Source organism: Betta splendens, chromosome 17 (genome assembly GCF_900634795.4).
Source record: "Betta splendens chromosome 17, fBetSpl5.4, whole genome shotgun sequence".
Taxonomy (NCBI): domain Eukaryota; kingdom Metazoa; phylum Chordata; class Actinopteri; order Anabantiformes; family Osphronemidae; genus Betta; species Betta splendens.
Window position 1 is genome coordinate 15,373,083 of NC_040897.2, and position 24,880 is coordinate 15,397,962.

A 24,880-nucleotide genomic window follows, 5' to 3' on the forward strand; every position below is an offset into this window, starting at 1 on the left:
AAAGTTGAAAAATTGTCAATGAATCAATGGAAACGTCTAGTTTGAGCTTAAGGGCTCCAGGATTGTTGGAGGAGAAACCCACTCATTATGCTTTGCTTTCACGTAAACACGGATGTGCTATAAACAGTAAAACAGATCAATCCACAGACTGTCACACGTAGATTAAATGCAGCAGCTGAATTAATGAGCCTCTGCTTCATCCAACCACTGACAATGCAATAAAACGCTCCAATTATCCTCACAACCAATAACAAGCTGCAGCGAAGCCCACAAAGGTTTATAGGTTTAATGTGTGATGAGTAAATGACAGAAGTCGTCCTACATGTGATGTGAATCTGATTTACAGTGAGGAAGTTCCTACATCTGCAGGCATTTAAATGTACCTACAGGACTTTTCAATAAAGAGGGGAAAATCACCTCTCACTGGGTTATGAAAAAATTCCTAAATATTGGTAGGGAGCCTGTTTGGCCGGATGTGGCAGCCGAGCTCCTGCCACACATATGGCTTCACTTAACCCCACGCAAGCTACAGGCGCGTTTCACATGTACGTCCTGAGAAAGGCTGGAATTCGGCTCCTCTTACAGCTCGGTGGCTGCGATCGGACCCGTGTTCTGGGCGGGCTGGGCTCTGGGTTCAGCAGTGAGAGTGTTTTTTCCTGTGCTTTGGGATCTCGCATCACTGTGGCCGTCTGGAGCTGCACTGGAGCTGTTTGAGGCTTATCTCAAACAGAATCTGTGCGGAGCAGCCATTGGACTGAACGTCTTGCAGGATTTTTTGTTCTATGTTCATGTGGTTCGACTCTGCAGCGTATAAGCAGACTTTTCCACACATTCTGGCCTGAAGCCCACAGCGTGGGGGAGTTTCACCAAACCCACCACCCTCATCTTGGAAAAAGCTTCTTTACCCTCTGAGAAAATTACGGGTTGTGTATCGTGGACTCCAGGCGTCTCTAGAGGCTCTGCGCTCAGGGCAGAACAGCGCGTGGTGCTGCTGACGGAGCTGGAGGCTTGAGAGGCGTTTAATTTAGGGCTGTTAAGGCCTGGAAACATGGAGGCAGCGTGCACGGCGTGCAGACGTCATCTGCTGAAGGTCTGCGGGATCTGTTAGTCCAAGCATCAACACACTCTAATATGATTAAAAAAAAACCCTCCTTCAATAGAAATAAAATGTCTTTCAGTCAGAACATTTTCCAAACTGCATCTGTCACCGTAGTCGTTTATATTTAATATAAAGTATTTGTTTATCACATAAACCAGTGAAACACTAGTCACCAGTTAGGAAGCGGGACGTGGCTGGATGCTTTTGGCTGGATTTTGTGATTGTGTGTGTGTGTGTGTGTGTGTGTGTGTGTGTGTGTGTGTGTGTGTGTGTGTGTGTGTGTGTGTGTGTGTGTGTGTGTGTGTGTGTGTGTGTGTGTGTGTGTGTGTGTGTGTGTGTGTGTGTGAAGGCTCTGACTGGTGATTGTGTGTGTGTGTGTGAAGGCTCTGACTGGTGATTGTGTGTGTGTGTGTGAAGGCTCTGACTGGTGATTGTGTGTGTGTGTGTGAAGGCTCTGACTGGTGATTGTGTGTGTGTGTGTGAAGGCTCTGACTGGTGATTGTGTGTGTGTGAAGGCTCTGACTTGCTTTCGCAGCGTTTTGAATGGATACAGACCTTCGCTTCGCGTCTGCAGACCTGCAGCCCCTTCGTGAGGCCTCCATTCAGCTCCAGCTTCAGGGACTGTGTGTTTGCTGATGGTGTTTCACACTCACACTGAGTTTGTGTGGTCTGTTTGCTTTTGCTGCAGTTGTGTGTAGTAACAGTTTTACCTTGTTCGTAACCTACACAAAGTCGTGTGTTTGCATGAGTGCGGTTGTTTGCATATACAAGTCAATGGGTTGTAAAGTTCAGTGTGTTTGTGTAGTATTCACAGACCAGGTGAACTTGCTCCTGTGGTTTGTGTGTGTATCACTGTGTTTATGCCCGCGTTTCATCTTGTGTGATTGTTGTGTGTGGAGCCTAATCAGTTCCCACCATCGGATCTGCTCCGCTCACAGTCTCAGTTCAAGGTCCAGACCTCCTCTGGCCTGTTTCCCACCAAACGCCGGTCGCTGCATCGGCCTGTTGCTCGTCACCCGCTGTCATCACAAGGAGACATGCTTTCACTCTTTGCTTAACCTCAACACCCGTTTATGTTTCGTTTACTGGGTTTGTGAAGGCGTCGGAGAAAATGGGCATAAATTACGTCTGAAACAGCTGGAGATCATGACAGGTTGAATCTCGACTTCATGCTCAGCACCAGCTTTTGCTTTGGTCATAAATTTCATCTGAAAGGTTAAAATTACACAGTGGCCACCTGTCAAACATAAAACCTTCCAGAGCGACGATCGGCCTGACAGACGTTGGTAAAACGGCTTCTTTAAATGACAGTGCTGGACGTCTGCTGCTTTTCTATTGGGCACACGAGTGGTAATCATGGGAAATGAGACGCTCGCTCACCTTAACCTCGCTCGTAAAAGCCGGTTCCATGGAAAGTTAATTATTAACGAGCCAGATCTGACACTGAGGCTGCAACAAAGGAAGAAGCTGCAGGTTGAGGTGATTCCAGTGTGTGTGAACGTGTGCTGACGGTCACCAAGGCTGGATGAGCCCCTATGGCTGCGGCCTTTTAACGTCACACGCCGTGAAGTTTCAAAGAGGCCTCCAGAAAACAAGCACCCGCAAGCGAACGCTGGGATCAGAGGACGGGAGCGCGTCATCGGGTAAAAGGACCCGTTTGACTTCACGCCTCCTGAAGACAGGCAGCACCTTCCAGCCTGCGGTTACCAGGACGTCCTCTGCCCAGTGTTTGGAGAGCATGTGGGCTTGTGCAAACAAAGAGCAGGTAATCAGTTCCACTTGGCTGATGGAGGGGAACGTGCTGCTCTCCAGATGGGGGAGGAGCAGGAGTCAGACTTTAAATAATCCAGTAGCAAAATGAAACCCTGCCGGTGGCCCATTTTATTTGTCCATATGAAATAGAATCAGTTCAATAGGACGCAGCAGAGAGCAGTGGGGCGCGGTGGCCTCGTGCCTTGGCTGCGAGGTCAAAGGTCATGCGTGGCATCGTGCGTGTTCCCCGTGGAGGGGCAGGACGCGTGACGCACCCACAGCCTCCAGCAGCAGAGCACAGACTCGCGGCACAAAGCGGCACCAGTTGTTTGCAGCAGCAGAAATGCCTCGTCTCCAGAGAACATACCAGCAGTTGTGTGGAGTCACAAAAAAAGGACTTCCCATTGAGAGCTGCGATAGAGACGACGGCTGTGGCCCAACACAGGCCTCCGTTTGTTGCGAGGGAGGAAGTGGAATCTCTCAGACAAGCAGCTGCTCATTCCTGACCCCGACGCTGTATGAAGCACAGGTCCCTGTTTTAGCAGCTCCCGCAGCGCGCGCATTAGCCACACATGTGGAGGTGACCCAGGGAAACAGGCGCCGGACACGGGTCGCCGCCTGCCTGGGCTCAGAACCCGCAGGCCTGCGTTGCTGTTTGGCTTCTGGCTGTGACGAGGTGACAGAGCAGCTTCTCTCTGGATGCGCGGCGTGAGCTGTGACATGTCGACCCAGAGTTGGGAACATGAACCTTGTGAGGCTCAAACTCAACACACACACACTGAAGTTGTCATATCGTTAAGGGGAAACAGGCTTCTATGTTTTATTTGAGGGGCTCTGAACCAACTGGACTTTCATTGCCAGTGTTGTGTGTTGTTCATGACCCCACGGCCTTTGTTATGGAAGCGTTTGTACTGGAGTTCGTTCAACTTGTGTTAGTGTTTCTTTCTGTCTTCTCGTAGCTGCTTGGTGTTAAATTCAGTTCATCAGAATGTGTTCATCAGGAGCTTTGAAGTCCCGAGTTCATGGAGTCATGGACTCGGTGCTGATGAGCGATGGAGAGTGTGTGTGTAGGGGGGGCATTGTGACCACGTGGGGACATTTAGGCAGTCCCCATGAAGTTTGAAGGCATTTTTGAGGGCTAAGATGTGATTTTAGGGCTGAAGTTAGAATTTTGGTTTGAATTAGAGCAAAGGTTAGACTTCTGCCTTTAGTTGTGATAGTTAGGAGTCGTGTCGGGGGCTAGGGAAGGCATTAATGTCAGTGTTATGTCCCCACGTGGATATAAAAGTGTGTGTGTGTGCACGCACGTGTGTGTGTGTGTGTGTGTGCACGCGCGTGTGTGTGTGTGTGCGCGCGCGCGCGCGTGTGTGTGTGTGCACGCATGTGTGTGTGTGTGTGTGTGCACGCGTGTGTGTGTGTGCACGCGTGTGTGTGTGTGTGTGTGTGTGTGTGTGTGTGTGTGTGTGTGTGTGTGTGTGTGTGTGTGTGTGCAGACGGGGAGGGGTCACAGTGGATTAAGGCGGGAGGGAGGGGAGGGGAGGGACAATAAGATAGTGTGCCGTGAGGGGGGTGGAGTGTGTTGGAGGTCTTTGTTAGTGAAAAGTGTGCCGGTGGAGGGGAGGGGCTCTGGGGTGAGCATCAGATTCCTCTGGTGGTGCACATCAGGAATGTCCATATGGTCCCGGCTGGTAAACAGCACACGCCTCCTCTTTGTCGACGCCACAATGGAACATCTCCTTTTGTCTGCATCAAAGAGTGCGACTTCAGCCGCTGTCAGGTTTCACCTGAAACGAAGCATGAGAAGCGATTCCGCAGCGTTGTTGTGTCTGTCAACAGAAGCGCCGTCCCCTCTGCAGCTTTCTTAGTTTCCCGTTACTGGAGGCGCGTCCCTTCGTGGCTGTGCAGCGGATCCCCCTCTCCGTGGGGAGATTCCAGGATCCGAGGCTTTAGACAAACACGCCGCTGACACTGCAGACCTGAGCTTTACTCTGCTTCAGTCCCTTTGTGCGCTGTTGTTGCGCAGCCAGGTGCCTCTTGCAGCGAGGGCCCTGTCACAACGCGGCTTTGTGGGTCAAAGGTCGTTCGCCTGCCCGCTTCACAAAGGGGCGGGACCACAGAGGACCTGCCCGTCACGCTAATGAACTGCAGCACATGTGGCTTTGCCATTAAGGGGGAGCTCGCGTCGAGGGCCCCTCATAATTCACCACCAGTTTCCTTTTTGTTAGAACCCTCGTTTGGTGTAATTGTAACAGTGAAGGATGATAAATCTCCTGTTCGTTCCTAAATACGCGCCTTCTGAGTCTGGTGAGACAAAAGCAGCATTTTTATGTGACCGTAAAACGTTTAGCGGTGAAGAAGCTGCGCTGATGAAGGGTCCAGCTGTCGTCCAGGGGAAACGGCAGCAGCCAGAAGCATGAGCGCCGTCCTCACTTCAAAGCCTCCATAAACATGCAGCTCCACTGGCCTCTGGAGCAGCTGCAGGTACGACCTGGAACCCGACACCGCACAGCTTCCTCAGCACATGGACATGCGAGACGCTCCTGCTGGCTGGAGAAAGGTCGGTGCCGTGGCAACGCCATGGCAACAGATGAGCGCGTTGTCAAGCCGTGCACCATCCGCTGACCTCAGTTCAGGCGTCTTTCCTAATATTATCAGACTGAAGCAGAGGTGGAACGGGTTTAATGTGTGTAAACGACCCTTTGGCCTCATTTTAACTTAATGCATCTCCTGTGTGTGTGTGTGTGTGTGTGTGTGTGTGTGTGTGTGTGTGTGTGTGTGTGTGTGTGTGTGTGTGTGTGTGTGTGTGTGTGTGTGTGTGTGTGTGTGTGTGTGTGTGTGTGTGTGTGTGTGCAGGGCGAGCGGGTCTGGCTATGGGAGGACGAGCAGTACCTTCCCGGCTCGGTGTCGTCCTGCTCTGGAGGTGTCGTGGTCTTCGCCACGGACTACGGCCAGGTGAGTTACACTCTGTCTGTTCTGTTTCCATTGCAGGTTGGGTTTGAACACTTCCTCTTCACACCTGACGGTTCTGTTAAAGATAGTTTGGACTCTTTGTCCTCCAATGACCTGATGTTAGTGTTGGGTTCTGTCCATCCCACTAACTGCCACATGGTCCTGTGTTACTGCTCTCATCCATGTGTTGACACAACAGCAACGATGTGGGAGGTTTGGGTTGATCATTATAAATAATTATTAATGAATTTCTCAAAGGTTTTTAGGTCAGAGTTGTCAGAAAACATTGAAACGCTTTGAGCTGCCATTTCCTCTGAAAGGCGTCAAACTCCACAGTCTGGACTTTAAAGTGACACCGAAGCCAAAGACGTGCGTATTTTCACACGCTGAGAATCCTGTGGTTTGACTCAGCTTCATGTCAACACACACCCATCGCAGATCACAGGGATGTATCTGATTTATACGGCGCTGACGAGCACCTCGAGTGGCTGAGAACTTCACAACTTACCGGTTCCACTGCAAAGACATGTGAGGAAGAATGTTGGTTAATGGTGAGGAGCTTTTAAGTCAGTGTATTAAATCCTCTGTTTGGTGAGATGAGATCAAATCAATGCAGTCAGACGACTCAGATTTCTGATGTGTGACTTATCTTGAACAGATGATTTGATTAGATGCTTCAGTGGAAAGGAGTCGTTCCAGGATGAGGAGCACTGGCCTCTGTGAAGTGACTTTAAATTAGCCTCCACCTAATGCGCTGCTTAACCCGCTTTTTAAAGTCGGGCCCATAAACACCAAACAGTTTGTGGTGCCTTCTCTCCAACACCTCCTGACAGCAGCTGAGGGTCGATGTGATGCAGGGAGAGGCCGAGCCGGCGGAGATTAAAGCATTCTTACTTCCTGTGTCCACCTGGACCTGCTGCTGCAGCTAATGACCCTGAGCCTCAGCTGAGCCTGAGACTGGAGGACGAGGGGCCTCGCTCTCGCTCCAGAGCTGAATCATGTGTTGGAAGATTTGGAAATGAAGGCAGCACGAAAGTGTCCAATTCAATCTGTTTAAGAGCTTCAGATGTTTTAGTAACGGCGGTAACACAAGGTGTGATCCGTGTCATCCTTCAGCAGAAAGTCCAAGTTTCACTTCCTGTTTTCAGGCTTTCCTGTTTGTCCCTATTGGTTTTCTGGGATCAGACATGTAATCAGCATTAGCGCGGTGCAGGTTCAGCCTCATGCTGTTGTGTGGAATCAGAGATGTCACCTTTTCCACCTCGTAGCAGATGTCTCTTGTTGTGACCAATCGAGTCCCTGTCAACCACAGGCCCGACCCACTGCTCCGGTTCTGTGTGCGTGTGACAGGAATACAGACGCATCTGTCTTCATGCATTTGCATGTGAATAGGGGCTGTAACCTGATCATCAGAGTTAAATGACTCCATAAGCTCAATATAACAGTAACCAACATTTATCAGCCTTTGTGCTGCTGAAGGTTGCGGGGTTCCTGCTGCCTTGCTCGGGTTTCTGACTGCTGCACAAGGCAGCAGGCGCTGAATGGTGATTCAAAGAGCAGCTGCTGCTTTTGATGATGCTGACGGTGATGGTTCTTGGGGAGGGTTTGAGGCCGTAACCCGTCCCACAGACAGACAGCGAGGACGAGGAGAGCTCAGTTTCCTCTCGGTTGGAGCAGCTATTAACGTTAAGCAATGAGTCGCCTGCAGTCGTTTGGTTTCTCTTCCTAAATTGGTGCTAACGTGCCTGGACAGTTTTCAGGTGGAATTTAAAGATGCTTCAAGCTAAAAGCACATGTTACCTGAGAACTAGAACAGGAGGAAGAGGGAGAAATGTGACAGAAGCCAAAGTCCAACAAACTGAAGAATTCCTAAGTTTTGGTCTCGATCCGACTGTAAACGTCTCTCTTGACCACCTAATGTGTGTGTCTGTAGTTGTGTAAGAACAACAGGCTTTATCCTTCCTGATCCAGGGACTCAGCGGCAGCTCATCCACCTCCTCTGCAGTGACGCTGTCTAAAGGCTTTGTTCCACACAGATTTACTCCCGTTAGCATCTGTTTCTCGGCTTAGCGACGGGGCCGCTTTGTTTCCACCAGCGATGGCCTCCCTCATCTCCACGGAGACGACTGGGCCAATTAGAAACCTAATTAGGTCACCGCCAAGAGACGGCATGCGGTGGTCTCTGCACGGGTTGCTGGTCCATCACCGTCCACTCTGTCTCACTCACGGCTCAGAGTTTAGTGTCTGAGCAGCAGCTCAGAAAAGACTGGACCGCTGCCGCCCAGTTTGGCCCAAAGCGTCAGGCAGGAATGTGTCAAATGAGGCCCGGGAGGAGGGGGGGGTCATTTGGGTGTTAATGCGTCAGTGTGTGTGGCAGGGGTCAGATGTGGGGACCCCCCCAGACAGAGACTGGCTTTATTAGGAATAGCTGCCCCGAGCTGCGTGGCCTCAGAAGGTCACCGACCTGAGAGGGAGTGCATATTTCAAGGTTATTATTTTTACTTGCAGCGCGTTGTCAGCTGAAGAAAACAAATAATGTCAGGGACTGAAATCATTTTCTTTTCTTTCCTGTTTTGTTACTTATGAAGCAGCCAAACCCTCTGATATATCTGTGTATGCGTGATGTGAGACATTAAGTGTCTCAGGTCAAAAGCAGATCAAAATGCTCATTTGCTTGAAATGCAAATTTGGAACCACATGTAAAACAAAACAGAGATCAGAGATGGAGGGTTGATGTTCGGCTCTGGTTGTTTTGAAATGACCTGATTTGAAAGATAGAAGATAAAGCAAATTTAGCAAAGGGAGGACAAATAAAAGATCAGTGACATCAGATAATAACAGAGCAGATTCATTCATCACGGTTCCACTGCCGCTGAGCAGCTCCTGACGCGCGTCCTCCTCCATCACAGGGTCACAGCTCAGATACTGTATCTGCCACATGTTGCTGAAACGTGAGTGGTGTGGAGTTTAAGAAGGTAAATGTTTGGGCCTCAGCTTCGTCTCGTCTGTTCTTTCTCCCCAGGGTGAATCATTGTTCTCAGTCTTTTTCTGTGTAGCTCCGGGCCTTTGTGAGGCTCCTGCAGTAACATGAGCGAGCGCCTGTCAGCCACGACGTTCCCTGCTCTTTATTATGAACTGTTTGGCCAGTCAGTCAAACACCGGGACACTGTGAGCGTCAGCGGATCAGGTGCCGACTTTTACGAGCGCTGCCGCGCTTCTGCTGCTCGGCCGTAAGTCTTCCTGCGAGCGCGAGGAGCGAGGGGTCGGCTCTGCTCAGACTCACGGTCCGACCCATGAATGGTTCCATCAACGGCTCACGGTCCGTTCCATCATCGCTCACGGTCCGTTCCATCGACGCTCACGGTCCATTCTATCATTGGCTTTTTGTCCGTTCCATCGTCGCTCACGGTCCGTTCCATCGTCGCTCACGGTCCGTTCCATCGTCGCTCACGGTCCGTTCCATCGTCGCTCACGGTCCGTTCCATCGACGCTCATGGTCCGTTCCATCAGCGGCTTTTTGTCCGTTCCATCAACGTCACGGTCCGTTCCATCGTCGCTCACGGTCCGTTCCATCGTCGCTCACGGTCTGTTCCATCAGCGCTCACGGTCCGTTCCATCAGCGGCTTTTTGTCCGTTCCATCGTCGCTCACGGTCCGTTCCATCGTCGCTCACGGTCCGTTCCATCAGCGGCTTTTTGTCCGTTCCATCGTCGCTCACGGTCCGTTCCATCAACGTCACGGTCCGTTCCATCAACGTCACGGTCCGTTCCATCAGCGGCTTTTTGTCCGTTCCATCGTCGCTCACGGTCCGTTCCATCAACGTCACGGTCCGTTCCATCAGCGCTCACGGTCCGTTCCATCAGCGGCTTTTTGTCCGTTCCATCGTCGCTCACGGTCCGTTCCATCGTCGCTCACGGTCCGTTCCATCGACGCTCACGGTCCGTTCCATCAACGTCACGGTCCGTTCCATCAGCGGCTTTTTGTCCGTTCCATCAACGTCACGGTCCGTTCCATCGTCGCTCACGGTCCGTTCCATCGTCGCTCACGGTCTGTTCCATCAGCGCTCACGGTCCGTTCCATCAGCGCTCACGGTCCGTTCCATCAGCGCTCACGGTCCGTTCCATCGTCGCTCACGGTCCGCTCCATCAACGACTCACGGTCCGTTCCATCAGCGGCTTTTTGTCCGTTCCATCGACGCTCACGGTCTGTTCCATCAACGTCACGGTCCGTTCCATCGTCGCTCACGGTCCGTTCCATCAGAGGCCTCTGTCATTAACACCTACTGTTTTCAGGGAAGCGTGAGCGGCCGTGATTCTCAGCAGTTTCTCTCCGATAGCGTCTCTGTTGTTTCTGTCGAGCATCATCACACGGGAATGTGTGGAATCTGGGATTTGACTCATTGCAGACAATGTTTGCGTGTGACATTTTTCTAGTGTTTCTGGCTCATTTGTGAAGAACTGCTGTGGTCCACTGGTTTTGCCTGTATTTGTTCTGGAACGACTCAGTCCTTCATAAATTAGCTAAAAACATAGAGGTCTATAAATAAGGCAGCGGTGTCGCACCATGTAAATAAGAGAAAGGAACAGTCCCAGGAGGCTGATCTGAGGCCAGAAACCACATCATCATGTTTGCTGCCAAAGCTTCATGGTGTTGAAGCTGTGCTGTCCTGCCTCCTCTCGTCTCCCTCTCTCCCCTTGTTGTGGTGCAGGTCTACACCTACAAGCAGAACGCGCTGACCAGGCAGAAGGTGCATCCCATGCACCCCAGCAGCGTGCATGGCGTGGAGGACATGGCGGCGCTGGAGGACCTCCACGAAGGCGCCATCATGCACAACCTCCGCGTGCGCTACCAGCAGCGCTGCATCTACGTGAGTGATGAACGTCGTTAACGCCACAGTCATTCTGTGCAGGTGGAGGCCGGGCTTCATGCAACGTGTGACTGTTTGTGATTTAGGGCTGAGTTTACGTCTGACCTTTGACCTCTCCTGTCTTTACCCTGCATGCATCATGAGAAAAAGAAAGAAAAGGAATAAACACTACTTTCATGCTGTTGCATCAGATCTCATCTATTTTTGAGCTCCTGCTGTGGCTGAGTCATGTTATTGTTTGTTTGGGTCACTAGTTGTTCTTAATGGTGAATGGTTCTTAATGGTTTCTTCAGTTCTAGTTCAGAAGCACTAGATATTTAACTGCTGATTGTTTTAATCCAGGAACCAGGGCGGATGCTGGTGATCTGGTTGATGTGTCAGCAGTCGAGCTCTGGTTTAGGCACAAACAGCTTTCATGACATTGAAGAAACATTGTGGGGAATTGTTTAAGTCGTGGAGTCTTTGATTTTGTTGCGGTTACAGAAATAATCCCAGAAAAGTCACAACATTTACAGGAATTGAAAAGCAAGTATGGGTTTTAGAATTACTTATCATGTGGAAACCTGTTTTCTTACAGCATAGCCAGCGTTTGAACAGAGCAGCTCCGACCCCACTGACCTCTACTACACTTTTGTAAACCTGGCAAACAAGCGGCGACAAAGGCGGCCTTGTGTGCTCGGCACATCCACACGCAGCCACAGTAACCTTTAAAAAATACCACGCTGGGACTTTAATCACATGTGAACGCTCCCGTATGGTAGAAATTATCCAATCAATTCATCACAACCTCCACCCGACGGGACTTTTTCTCGTTTTGAGCCAGAAACTGCAGAGAGAGAAAATTAGAGGAGAGGTTTCTGTGAATATGTGGCGGTGAACCGACGGGCCGGGCTGTAAACACGCTGCCGAAGCATCGCGATGGCAAGAAAAACAATGAAATGATGAACGTCCAGTGTCTGTTCAGCGCGTCGTGCTGCTGCATATCTGTGTTTACACATTCCACGAGCGGCTTCGGTGGCTGTTTTTCACATGAGAACATTCGCGGAGCATCCGCTGTGACGCTGCCGCTTGCTGCTGTGCTGCTGCTGACAGCTGAGCACGTAGCAGGATTAGCTCATATAAGATGAATGAGGAGCAGAACTGTGAAGGTCTGAGCAGGTAATATTTACTACTTCCTCAAACTGCCGAGAACGAGGGCCGTCGACGGTGAGATGATGTGGGAGGAATGAGCACGAGGGGCCCAGTGTCTTAACCTGAGGGCCGTGAAATTCCTCAGAGCCCCCTGCTGACTTTAGAGGCAAGGAAATAAGGAGAATAAGGAGCTGACATTGTTTTAACGCAAAACCACGTCTAATGGTTTATCTTCCACGGACACAAACGAGCTGCATCTCCGCAGCTTCTGTGATTGCAACCAGCTGTGGACTGGTGGCCTCACTGGTCTCTGCTGCAGATTCCAGTGCGAGCGTTCACACGAACAGTGACCTGCTTCATTCACTTCCTCCTATTATCACCTCATCAAATAATGATTTTTTAATTTAAAACGCCTCGTCTTAAACCTCCAGAATCGTTGCCAGATGCACAAAGAGGGACAAACTGCAGATCATAAAACACTCGTGATTTGTTTGTGAGAGCGATCGCACAAAGTTGTGGTTTGGAGGTCTGCGTTGTGTGTTCAGTGAGTTGAGTGGGCTGAGCTGATTGGAGACAGCCAAGGTCCGCTCCTCCCTCTCTTCGCTATCACACACTTTGCCAAGTCGGTCACAGAAGCGCTCTCATGACTCACGGGGCTTATTTTAAGTTGCCATGTCTGCTGCTGACAGACTGCAGCACCCAGCTGCTGCTGCGCTTTCACCAGCTCAGGACCGGGAACATGGATCAGACCGCAGACAAATGAGCTGAGCACCTCAAATGTGTGGTTCTGCTAAATCCTGTTGATTTGACGACCTCTTCTGAGCCAAACACAGTCCACCCAGACCCACTTTAGTCTTTGAATGTATGGACGATGCTGATTACAGTCATTCCCTCTGCTCACATCACTTCCTGTGTATTAGACAAAGAATATGGATTCAAACTCAGTGAGACTGGCAAACAGCCTGGCTGTGTTTGCTCCTCACAGTTCTGCTCCATTTTTAGCCATTTGGGTTTGCTAATTAATTACTGGCAGATGTTCTGCATCCATATGTTACCACTTGCAAGCAGAACGACCGGCTACACTGGAATGTAGTGGACAGAGAGCACAGAGCCAGAGACTCAGAGGTGGAGGTAAACCTTTACCTCCACAGCCTCATGGTACAGATGGACAGTCTACTGCATCCTGCGTTCCCCTCAGACACCTTCAATAGGAGGCGTGAGGCTGTGTGTGTTTGATGGAAGTCCTGACATGCCTTTCATTTTGCCTAGAAGCCAACCAACTGCTCTTTTCTTCAGCATATCGATGGGAATGCGAGGATTCCTTCCTTCACTGTGGAGAATCGGTAACGCTGCACATCAGCACCAGCTGTTTGCATCGTGCACAAGCACAGCTTTAATTTATAGCACCAACAGACACGTGGCGGAAAAGACATCTCATCCTCATCCTGGAAAAGCTGCATGTGCCCAGGTTCTTGGATGCTTCGTATACTGTGTAAATGGGAAAACTGGGAGAATCAACATTCTCTGAACAGCTCGACTTCACCAGATGTGGGTTTTGTCCGTCGTCCATGATATTAAACATAAATATTGAAGTGAATGCCTGAAATACTCTGTCCTGGTAACACGTGATCAGTCCTCGTCTACATTTCCTGCCATCAGTCGGACACGTTGGCTTCTGATTTTCTCCTCCTTTGTTTCCGCCAGCTGCTCTTCATCAGTGCTGATCTGACTCCAGAGGCTGTTTTCTGGCTGCTCACTGCTCTACAGTTGTTGTAACGTACACATTTCAGTGGCCTTAAAGCTGCTTTGGCTGCGACAGCTTATAACAATGAATGGTTGGTTGCACCAAAATACTAAAACCACCCACGGTGAGGCCCTCAGTCCGTCGGCCTGGAGCTTCTGATGGTTAATTTACTCACAGCCAGCGTCCTGTTACCTGTTGCTTGTGATTCATGGAGGTGAGGGGCAGTGACTCTGCCCAGAGACTGGTGGCTCTGCATGGGACCACTAACTGAGAGGAGCAGGACAGGCCTGACAGCTTCAGCCCCAGTTGTCTCTTGGCTTCCTGTGCGTGCGTTTGTGATAATGATATGAAAGTTGGAGGAAACCTGCGAGCAGTAACTACAGCTTAAACCCTGATGTGGATGTTTGTCTGGAGCGTCGTCCTGACTTCAGGTGCTTTGACCTCTTAGACCAGTGAAACCCAACGTTTGCTGCACCTCGTAGGTTCTTGAATTCAAGGTGAAGTGTTTGTGATTTTTTTGTTCATTTTGATGGAACTCAGCTGAACAGAAGTTGCTTCCAGTTAACATGTTTATTACGTACTAAACAAGAGCTCAGTGATGAGGCCACACATTAACACTACTTAGAATGAGGCAGGCGGATGAGGAGCCTCTGTAAACAGTTTAAACCGTGGAGGCTCGACTCCCTCACATGAGACGAGCCCGGCTGTTCACAGGTCCGAGCCCGGACGCCGGTTCTGCTCTGTGGACGCTCATTTGCACAGGAAGAAAAGTCTGGAGCCTGAAAGTGACGTCACCTCAACTGCCGTTCACGTGGATTTGCATGTGGCATGAATGTAGGTCAGCGAGTCAGGAGACGCTGGAGAAGCTGCAGGTTCAGAGTGTTTATCATTACAGACCAAAGCCTTTCATTAGACGTGCTGCTCTTTGGTGACGACCCGGAGCCGGCGCTGCTGCTCCCTTTATGAGCAGCAGGCTGGAGTCGCTGCCACATGCTGATGCCCCCATTCATGCATTAGCTGCCATTAGCTCTGAAGCTGCTGCGAGGCCTCCGCCGCCGCCGCCACCGGCTTCTGTTTCAGCCGCTGCGTTTGTTCGGCCTCTGCTGGAACGCGACGGCGGCCGCGAGGCCCGGTTTCACGATGAGTGTGTAACGTGTGTGTTCCCGCCCGCAGACGTACATCGGCTCCATCCTGGCGGCCGTCAACCCCTACCAGCCGCTGCCCGGCCTGTACGAGCGGCCGGCCGTGGAGCTGTACAGCCGCCGGCACCTGGGAGAGGCCGCGCCGCACATCTTCGCCGTGGCCAACGAGTGCTACCGCTCGCTGTGGAGGAGGCTGCAGAACCAGTGCGTGCTCATCAGGTGCGTGGCCTTTGCTTCACTGCTGCAGCGTCGAGCTTCAATCGAATCGAGTAACTGGCTCTTTGAATAAACCTCTGTGGTCCTTTCGAGCCCAAACCCTTTGATGAGGTTCAGGTTTTTCACCTCTGGCTGCAGCTCCTGTTCCGTCATGTCCTCACATCCTTCCTCGGACCACTTTCACATCCACTCCATTGTTTCACCACACGTTTGCTTCCGTGCCGTCTGCAAAAGCCTATTTTTACCTTCCATTAGTGCGGCAGCTTGAGGTGTAGGTGGCCGGTTTAACTCGTGTTGCAGTTTTCTCACAATTAGCTGCCATTATTTTACAGGCTGCTTCGCTGGCAGCGTGGATAACGAGACGCACATGGCGCCTCGTTAAAGCTAAGCCACTCTGACTTGAATCACGCTGAACGTGCTTCGCACTGACTCCTGCGTTGTTGTGGTGCGGCCACGTCCCGCTTTCTGCTCCATGGATCTGGATGGACCCACGTGGACCCAAGCGGAGCTCCGGTGTGTCCCACTCGGTCCGTCTGCAGGACACAGGCTCTTTTGTGTGGCAGGATGTTGTGCAGTGGGAGGAACCAGTCCACGGTTTACACAGCGGCCGTAAACACAAACCAGTCGCATTGTCGTGGTTGGAGCTGCACAACGGCGGTGTTCTGTTCACAGAAACCTGTCGCAGCCTCAGAGTGGCTTCACGCGAGGCCTCCTCAGCTCAGTTTGCTCCTGGGGAGGCTGATCTGTGGAGCTTTTCTAGGACCGTTGGTTTGTGAGTTTACCACAGAAGCTGTGAGACAAGAAAAACACCACTTTGGTTGCGTAGATTTTCCACGACAACAGCAGCAGCACATGAACAAACGCAGACGTGAGCGGACGATGTGGCTCAAGTCTCAAGCAAACACAGACCTCAGAACAGTTGGGTCAAACTGCTCTGGGCTTCATTTAAATGACTCAAACATTGGGTTTTAGCTGTTGGCTAATTAGCTTAGCTCATTGTGCACCAGTGGGGCTCAGTCAATGAGCGTGGTGCTTGTTTCACACTGATGCTCTTCACCTGGGTTCTGCCTCCAGCTCGTCAGCGCGTCACCTCCGTCACAGCTGAGCTCCAGGGTTCCAGGCCTCCGTCTTTGCCCGTTCGCGGCCCCAGCGTCAGGTTCTCGGCTGCTTTCACTTTAACGCTACGTGCTCGGCTTCTCAATGGACGCTGGCACACGCGCGTCCCTTGGCCCCTGAAACACCACAGCTCTCAGTGCAGCCTGTGGTGTGAAGAAGAAGAAGAAGGAGGACTATAAATCGCAGGCTGGCACTTTGAGGCGAGGCAGGAAGCTTCTCACATCCAGGGATTGTGGGTAATCAGATCCAGGCAGATGGAGGTGAATGAGCCGGAGGAGGAGGCGGCGGCTGCTCGTTAATGCTCTGGACGCCACTCTGCGTTTTCGCTGATCCTGATGCCTGACGCAGACTTTCAGTGGAGGCCCCTCCCCCCGCAGCCCCCTGCTGAGCTCCAGACCTTTATGGAGGCGGCGCATGCAGCAGAGGCAGCTTTCAGTCTGGACAACAAAGTTATTAACAGCAGATTCCGACTTCCAGCCTGGAGGCAGCTCACCGGCTGCGTGTGTTCTCACACCAGTCAGACACGGTAGAAAGCTTCAAGTCTCCCTGTTCAAACCACATGCAGATGCTGCCACTGACTTTGTGTGCATTAACAGAGCTCCAACCCTAGAGGTCTGTCCCCGACCCTGGAGGGGCTGCGAGGTCACACTCGCTCCGGGCTCATTAACCACTCAGGCCCAAAAGCCAGCGGTTCTGCTGGAAGCCTCCACTGAGGAGGACGATGGACGGGTTTCAGTGTTTTCACCCACGCAGACGTTGCAGCTCATCTGCTTTGGGTCATTTACTGCTGTAGGCAGCAGTGTTTTCTTTGCTGGCTGCAGGTCACGTGTATTATTGTAGCATGCCCTTTGCTACATGCTACACGCCTGCAGACCCACATGACCTGATGAACGGTCGTTGTGGGACATGACCTGTTGATGCTGATGGTTATTTGCATGTGTAGTAACTCTCCTGCAGATTCCAACGTGCTTCAACCAGTCATTTAATCTTAATCTCCTCTACACTCAGAGGGTGGTTCCGCCTCATCCAGTGGAAACCAGACTCCACACTGGATTACATGAGGTGCAGAGCCTTTGTGTCCTGGTCTCCGTTTCCCTGTGCTGTGACTCGCTGTGCTGCTCCGCTCCTCGTACAAAGGCTCTGGGTGAGGTCCGGAGCCGTGGAGGCAGTTTGTCCAACACGCTCAGCTGCTCGGCTGAGCACTCCCTCCTCTCCTGCCACGGATTAGCACAAAGGCCGCCCGGCCGCTGTGTTTGGCTGCGCGCGTCTGCCAGAGGTCTTTTAAATGAGCTGCTCTTAACAGGCCCTTTCAGATTTGGCCGCCACGATGGCCTAAGCTATTTAAATGGGCGACACACACCAAGCGCTTTAAAGTGAGATCTAATCCCTTCAAGAAAGTTTGACCCGCTGCCGCTGCTGAAGCTGCCGCTGCCGCTGCTGAAGCTGCCGCTGCTGAAGCTGCCGCTGCTGAAGCTGCCGCTGCAGCTGAAGCTGCCGCTGCTTACTGGGTCTGAACTCACGGTTTTCATCGATTTCTACATTAAAGCCGCATTCCACAATTAAAACATCTAATAATTAATAATAATCTTTACTTCAGCTGATTTTATCGCTTGTCACGTTGAGACAAGATGCTAAATATCTGTGGACCATAATTAGTTTCAGCCTCACTCTTTAGAGCATTACATTAAACTGCTGAATGTCTGAATTATAAATCACGTGTTAACAGACGTTATCCTGAACGTATTTCAGCATGTTGCTATGAGCTCAGCAGGGAGCCTCCATCTATTAGCAGCATCACATGGAGAGGCTGCCTCTGCTTCTCTCACGTCACAGGCTGGAACCACTGTACCCGTGTTATTGTGTGGGCGATAATGTGTCCTTCAGCCGCTCTTTGTCTGCGCGTCCATAATTAAAGTGTGCTCCACGCTGAGCGGCTGTGAGTTCCCAGGTTCATGTGAAATGTCAGCGTGTTGGGGGGTTTCAGAGGGGGGTGGGGGGAGGGTTGACCTTGTTACAGACAGACGCCTCATGACACAAATGTGTAAACTGCGTCTGCACTGATCACAGATCAACAGCAAAGTCGTGGTTGTAGTCGTAGGAAAGACGGCTGAGTGACACACGTCTACATGTTGTAGAGACATCTTAAAATGCTTGGTTCACTGAGCTGGAGCATGTCTTGACTTTGGTCTGACGTCTCTCCTAATAGAAGCACATGTAAGTGTCCAGGCGCCATCTAGTGGTCGGAGGCTTTACAGCGTTAATCTGTGCAGCTCAGACGTCCACTACTGTGTCCCTTAGATCAGGCAGGGCTTTAACGTGTGTGTGTGTGTGTGTGTGTGTGTGTGTGTGTGTGTGTGTGTGTGTGTGTGTGTGTGTGTGTGTGTGTGTGTGTGTGTGTGTCCGTCCGTCCGTCCGTCCGTCCGTCCGTCCGTGTGTCTGTCTCTGTCTGTGTGTCTGTCTGCCTGTGTGTGCGTGTGGTTCTCAGTGGGGAGAGCGGTGCAGGGAAGACAGAAAGCACCAAGCTGATCCTGCAGTTCCTGTCGGCCATGAGCCAGCACTCGCTGGAGGCGTCGTCCAGAGACGGGACGTCGCACGTGGAGGAGGCGCTGCTGGAGAGCAGGTGGGTGGCGTCTTCACGGCCGCGGCCCCGTTTGTCTCCGGATCGTGACCCTGCTGCTTCCGTGCTCCACAGTCCCATCATGGAGGCCTTTGGAAACGCCAAGACCGTCTACAACAACAACTCCAGCCGCTTTGGGAAGTTCGTCCAGCTGCATTTCAGCCAGAAGGGCAACATCCAGGGAGGCCGCATAGTGGACTGTATCCTTTGAAAGCAAGTGGCCGCGTCTTTGACACACTCTGGGTTTATTAGACGTGTTTGGGATTAAGTGATGAATAATTTAAGATTATTACCCAAATGTTAAACCTCCATCTGATTTGGTCTAAAGCTGCCATGAATTCACTAGCTGCTTTTTCGCTGTTGCTCTGACTGGTTTGTGCCTTGACTGGAGCTTTTCTGACCACAGACCTCCTAGAAAAGGCGAGTAAACGTCCTGCAACCAAACCTGTTACTGTTCAATCTGTCTTCAAACTTGCTTCAGGCCACTTTTATTTATAGCAACATGCGTTTTGAATAAAGCTCCTGTTTCTCCTCCAGAACCGGGTGGTGCGACAGAACCCAGGGGAGAGAAACTACCATGTTTTCTACGCCTTGTTAGCAGGAACCAACAACCATCAGAGAGGTGACGAGAAGCGTCTCGTCATAAACAGCAGTGAACGGCTGCAGGTTTCATATTAAACGCAGGCGTCACCTGCTTCTGTTTGTTACAGAGGCCTTTGGGCTGAGCCAACCTGACAGCTACCACTACCTGAGACAGTCCGGCTGCTTCGCCGACAAGACCATCAACGACAAGGGCACTTTTCAAGATGTTCTGGTAGGAAAAACCCCCACAAAACCATTAGGGGTGAAAATACTTCCCAGACTCTGGAGCTCCAACTGGGTTTTACCAAACGAAGAAGCGCTGTTTCAGGCTGTTCCAGGTTCATGTGACGCTGTTCTGCTCCTTTATCTCTCCTAAGTGTGAAAGCAGTCGAAGCCGCTGCATTTGAATAGAAACATTAGCTGCTGCCGAACACAAACCACCGGGCGTCACAGCATGAGGCCAAACCTCCAGAAGCGCTGGTGGAGACCAGTCGCTAATGGAAGCTTGCGGAGGAGCACACTGCGTCCGTGAGGAGTCTAGCAGCTGTGAGGTGCAGCCACATGTGACGCCGCGCTGGTGTCTTTCAGAGCGCCATGCGCACCATGCAGTTCACCGAGGAGAACATCGGGGAGATCCTGCGCCTCCTGGCCGGGATCCTTCACGCGGGGAACATTGAGTTCATGACGGCCGGCGGAGCGCAGGTGTCCTCCAAGTCAGGTCAGAGACGGGTCGGGTCACAGAGGGGTCGGGTCCGGTCGGGTCCGGTCGGGTCCGGTCGGGTCGCGCTGCCCCTTCGTTACAGCTTCCGCTCCGGCGGCTTCGTGACTGAAGCTCCAGCTCTGTTTCCTGCAGCTCTCAGCCAGACGTCCGACCTGTTGGGCCTGAACTCGGATCAGCTGGCCGAGGTTCTGACCCACCGGTCCATGATCCTCCGGGGCGAGGAGATCTCCACGCCGCTCACCGTGGAGCAGGTGCTGATCAACACAAACCGCCACGTTACAGCAGTATCGATACACAGAAAAAGCAGTTCATCACCTTTAAACGCGCTTTGAGTCCCTGAGGTCTCACGAGCCGCTGTCGCTCCACAGGCCGTGGACTCCAGAGACTCCATGGCCATGGCACTTTATTCTCAGTGTTTCAACTGGATCATCCGCAAGCTCAACAGCCGCATCAGGGGCAGGGAGGACTTTCAAGTCCATCAGCATCCTGGACATCTTTGGCTTTGAGAATTTCGAGGTGGGTTAAAGTCAAACGACACCGAGACACAGACAGAAAAGTCAAACAAAGGTAGATACTGATATTTAGTCAAATGGCCTCATGGAGCTGCTGTTTCATTTTCACAGATTAATAATGTTGCTTAAATTCCAACACTCAGCTGAACCGTATTCCTCCTCTCTTCATTTAATTGTTAATCGGGAACGGCGTGAACGCGCCTCAGGGGTCCCTCGCTGCTCACTTCATTTCACCTCCGCTGGTGTTTTCTGTGTCTAATTGGCTGCTCTCGCTCACCGCAGGTCAACCGCTTCGAGCAGTTCAACATCAACTATGCAAATGAGAAGCTTCAGGAGTATTTTAACAAGCACATTTTCTCCCTGGAGCAGCTTGAATACAACAAGTAGGTGGATGCTTCTGTTTTTCTGTCCGTCTGCAACCATTCAAACTCTTCCCCCTTGAAGTTGTTACAGTAACAGGGCAGAGGTGCAGCTGGCAGGCTAATGGCCTGTAATGAATGTAATTGTCTCATTAAACCACTTAATTAAACACAGAAAATGAGTCATAGTGTATTTTGCTAATAGCTAAAGTTTCTGACGGGCTGCTCTGTGCAGGGAGGGCCTGGTCTGGGTTGACATCGACTGGATGGACAACGGAGAGTGTCTGGATCTGATTGAAAAGGTAGATGCGTTGCTCAAAATGCTGCAGGTGATCGTGATGGGCTCATTTGCTGATGTGGACAGACATGGTGCTGGTCGTGATGGTGATGTGATGTCTGCGTCTCCATAGAAACTGGGCCTTCTGGCCCTGCTGAACGAGGAGAGCCACTTCCCCAAAGCCACAGACGGCACCTTGTTGGAGAAACTTCACAGCCAACACTCGGTACGGTTCACATTTGCTCCTTTCAGCCTTTTAGGCACACATTTCCCTTTGATGTTAGCCAGAAATCCTCCCCAGTTCTGATATTACTTTTTTTGTCAAAATTCCTAAAGCTGTTCAATTTCTCTCGCAGAAAAACCCTTTCTATGTGAAGCCCCGTGTGGCTGTGCACTACTTTGGAGTCAGGCACTATGCAGGAGAGGTAGCTGACTGTGGAAAACGTCCTCGGATGAAGCCGTTGGACCCTAAAGGCCTGGTCTCAGTGCCTCCCTCTTGTGGCTGTTGCAGGTGGTGTATGACGTGAGGGGGATGCTGGAGAAGAACAGGGACACTTTCAGAGACGACATCCTCAATCTGCTGAGGGAGAGCAGGTAGGCGGCGCTTCACTGCGGCCCCAGACCTCTGCATAGCTCAACACTCACACAGTGTCACACAGTCGGTTTTGGTTTGTTGACTTTCTTCTTTCACGCCGTGTTTGTCAGGTCGGACTTCGTCTACGATCTGTTTGAACACGTACTGAGCCGGAACAAACAGGACACCCTGAAGAGCAGCTCCAAGCACCGACGGCCCACAGTCAGCTCCCAGTTCAAGGCGAGTCTCATGCTCAGCGTCTGACCTGGGTGGTGGTGGTTGTGTGCTGTGGCTCCAGAAGCGTTGGCTGCCGCAGTAGTAACGTGTGCGTTTGTGTTGTTGCAGAATTCTTTGCACTCACTTATGGCCACTCTCAGCACCTCCAACCCTTATTTCATTCGATGCATCAAACCAAACACAAGCAAGGTGAGTACTGCTACCACACACACACACACACACACACACACACACACACACACACACACACACACACACACACACACACACACACACACACACACACACACACACACACAGTGTTGGCAAACAGCAGCGGGTCAAGGTTTAGGGAAGTATCACACAAAGACAACCACCCATAGGAGTGGGAAGTGTCTGGCCCTTTAGTGGCCCTTGACCCCAGGTTGCCTAGCAACAGGCTGGGCTAGTAAAGAATTCAGCACTAATGTACACAAAGCAAGGAGAGACTTTAATGCTCTGTGAGACTCTTGACTGGAGACTGTCATTTCTGTTTATGCTGTGATGAACAGACGCTGTAAACATCACATCTGTTTCATCCAGTGTTTAACAATGAATCAGACCTTTTCAAACGCTAAACTTGAGACGAGGCCAAGTTCACCTTTGTTATTCTTACGATGACAGTCGGCAGGAAAACCTCCTGTTCCTCAACAGGCTCAGCAGCACAGACGCAGTGGAAACAGAAATCATCTTTATTTGTGGTGACTGGAGTGTAAACACGTGGGGCGATTTTCAGATCTCACTAATGATCTCACTAATGACAGATGTTTTTCACATCTGTCATTAGTGAGAGCTGCAACACCCTCGAAATACAGTCATCATGGAATCGATGCCATTGATTGCTGGAATCAGTAGTTATTGTTACTCTAGTTGTTTAATCGGTTGCCCTGTAGAAGTGTAATTATGATCAGACTGGATATAAATAGGTCATTAAAAGCGCTGACCGTTGGTCCACAGCATATGGATGATGGGATCTTCTGTTATTGATTGGTTCGTCCACACGCCTCAGTCATGACGCTGAAGGTCTGTGACGCAGGTGTGTGTGTGTGTGTGTGTGTGTGTGTGTGTGTGTGTGTGTGTGTGTGTGTGTGTGTGTGTGTGTGTGTGTGTGTGTGTGTGTGTGTGTGTGTGTTCGTTCACTAACTGACTTTAAATGCTAGACCAGGTCAAAGCTGCAATGTTCTGTCACATATAAACAACATATTAATAAACTCAGTCAAACAACAGATAGACAACATGCTGGCGTCTCCTGCTTCCTCTGGGAACCAGCTGTGATGCTGCTGACGTCTTTACGAGGCGAAACGCGGCCGTCTGGACTCCAGTTCAGACTGAATGTTAAACAAGGCCGCATGATGACTTTTGAATGGGGCTTAATGTAGTAAAGGAGGAGCTGGAGCGCAGCGAGGGGACGGCCCCGGGGGGAACGGGGGTCAGAGGGACACGGCCCCTAAAACCCCCGGCGGGTCCTTGGGAGCCTGCGACACGGATGTTTGTGGCGCTGAAGCGTTTTGGCTGCTTTGGCTGCAGTGATGTAACAGAGCAGATGGTGAGTGGAGTCTGTGTGGAAATATCAATGTATTGACTGAATGTATAATAGTGTGGGCAAACAGCAAATGCAACCAGGAGGAACAAGCAACTGCTCTTCAAATAACAAACACAAAAGCAGGAATGTTAAAGCAGAAAGTGGCGAAGACGCCGCAGACGTCTTTTGTGTCTGTCACAGTCGCTCGCTCATGAAAATGTCTCATCATCGACACTCATCAAAGCAGTCGTGTGTGCGTGTTGTGACAGTAATAACAGATGATGGCGACCGATAAGAGATTGATTTGTGCTCTTGTCATCATGTCTGCACCAACTGTACACACACACACACACACACACACACACACACACACACACACACACGGACTGTAATCGCTTTACACACAAGTTGAATAAACAGGTTGATCTTATTTCTTGCAGCTCTCTAATATTTTGTCAGAGAATTTTGTGATAATGTTCCAATTCTGAGCAGGTAGCAATTATACTACAGCGCCTCCTCCCATTCAACCCAGTTCAGCCAGTTGGAGGCTTCATCAGTCCAGTTTGCAGTTAGCAGATTCGTCAGTCCCACGTTTGAATATAAACAGCCCTCACACACACACACACAGTCCGAGCCCTACAAGTGGCCTGCACAAATTAGCCTCAGCAGGAGTTGCATCGCCATGGCAACCACAGCCCTCCCTCTCCTCACAAAAGGGGGAGTGGAGTTTTGAAAGCCTTTGTTTGACTCCGTGGTGGAGGGAGTGTGTGCGCGTCCGCCGGCAGTGTGCTGAGGAGCAGACGTGGGAACTTTCAGCCTCATCAGCGGTGGCTCTGATCCAGAAGCACCACGGAGGAAGCTGCGACGCGCGGTGAGACCCGGCATGCGGTGAGACCCGGCATGCGGTGAGACCCGGCATGCGGCTTCCTGTGCAGGCGTGTTGCTCCCAGCGGAGGCTTGAGGCGCCGTGACTGAGGTGAGAGGCAGCGGTTGGTGTGAGGCTGCACGGCAGGTGCACAAAGAGAGCTTCTCCTCGATGCAGAGAAGTTGTGAGCGGTAAAATAGAGGATCTGGTGAAAACGCAGGATCCAGATTATGATGAAATAAGGTAGACTCAACGAACAACGTTCTGCCTCCTGAGTAAACTGGATGGTGTTTTCACATCTAATGTGTAGTGAAACAGCAGAATGATGAAGATGATGATGATGGTTCTGTCTGAGGTGCTTGAGATGCGATGACCAGTTTCTTAATTAAATTCGCCATAATGTTTTGTAATAAAGTGCTGGGGATGAACGTAAAGGCCTCCGCTGTTTGTTGTCACGCTAATTAAACTAGGCTTTTAGTTGTGAAGTGACACGACGGCTCTGAGTAGAGAGAGAAGCCTTTGAGCTGATGTGCAGTCACTTGATGAGCGCGGGGGCGAAAACAGAGGGACGTGAAGTTAAC

At 51.1% G+C, this 24,880-nt stretch overlaps 1 protein-coding gene and 1 long non-coding RNA gene across 2 annotated transcripts in view; one reads left to right on the forward strand and one right to left on the reverse strand.

Moving 5' to 3' along the window:
• The first annotated feature begins 5,284 nt into the window (after positions 1-5,284).
• myo10 (myosin X) overlaps positions 5,285-24,880 on the forward strand; it is a 32,074-nt gene continuing 12,478 nt past the window's right edge. The window contains 20 exon segments of the mRNA XM_041068129.2: positions 5,285-5,332; positions 5,705-5,803; positions 10,508-10,666; positions 14,715-14,902; positions 18,501-18,635; positions 18,708-18,832; positions 19,039-19,052; positions 19,170-19,254; positions 19,343-19,446; positions 19,803-19,932; positions 20,068-20,186; positions 20,304-20,402; positions 20,404-20,451; positions 20,730-20,830; positions 21,042-21,108; positions 21,217-21,309; positions 21,440-21,508; positions 21,595-21,677; positions 21,789-21,897; positions 22,003-22,083. Coding sequence (XP_040924063.1) covers positions 5,300-5,332; positions 5,705-5,803; positions 10,508-10,666; positions 14,715-14,902; positions 18,501-18,635; positions 18,708-18,832; positions 19,039-19,052; positions 19,170-19,254; positions 19,343-19,446; positions 19,803-19,932; positions 20,068-20,186; positions 20,304-20,402; positions 20,404-20,451; positions 20,730-20,830; positions 21,042-21,108; positions 21,217-21,309; positions 21,440-21,508; positions 21,595-21,677; positions 21,789-21,897; positions 22,003-22,083 — 1,941 coding nt within the window. The 5' untranslated portion in view covers positions 5,285-5,299.
• LOC114844228 (uncharacterized) lies at positions 14,097-16,329 on the reverse strand. Its single transcript, XR_003783704.1, has 2 exons — positions 15,957-16,329; positions 14,097-15,689 (listed from the first exon to the last, which is right to left on the reverse strand). It is a non-coding gene; the product is annotated as an uncharacterized LOC114844228 (long non-coding RNA).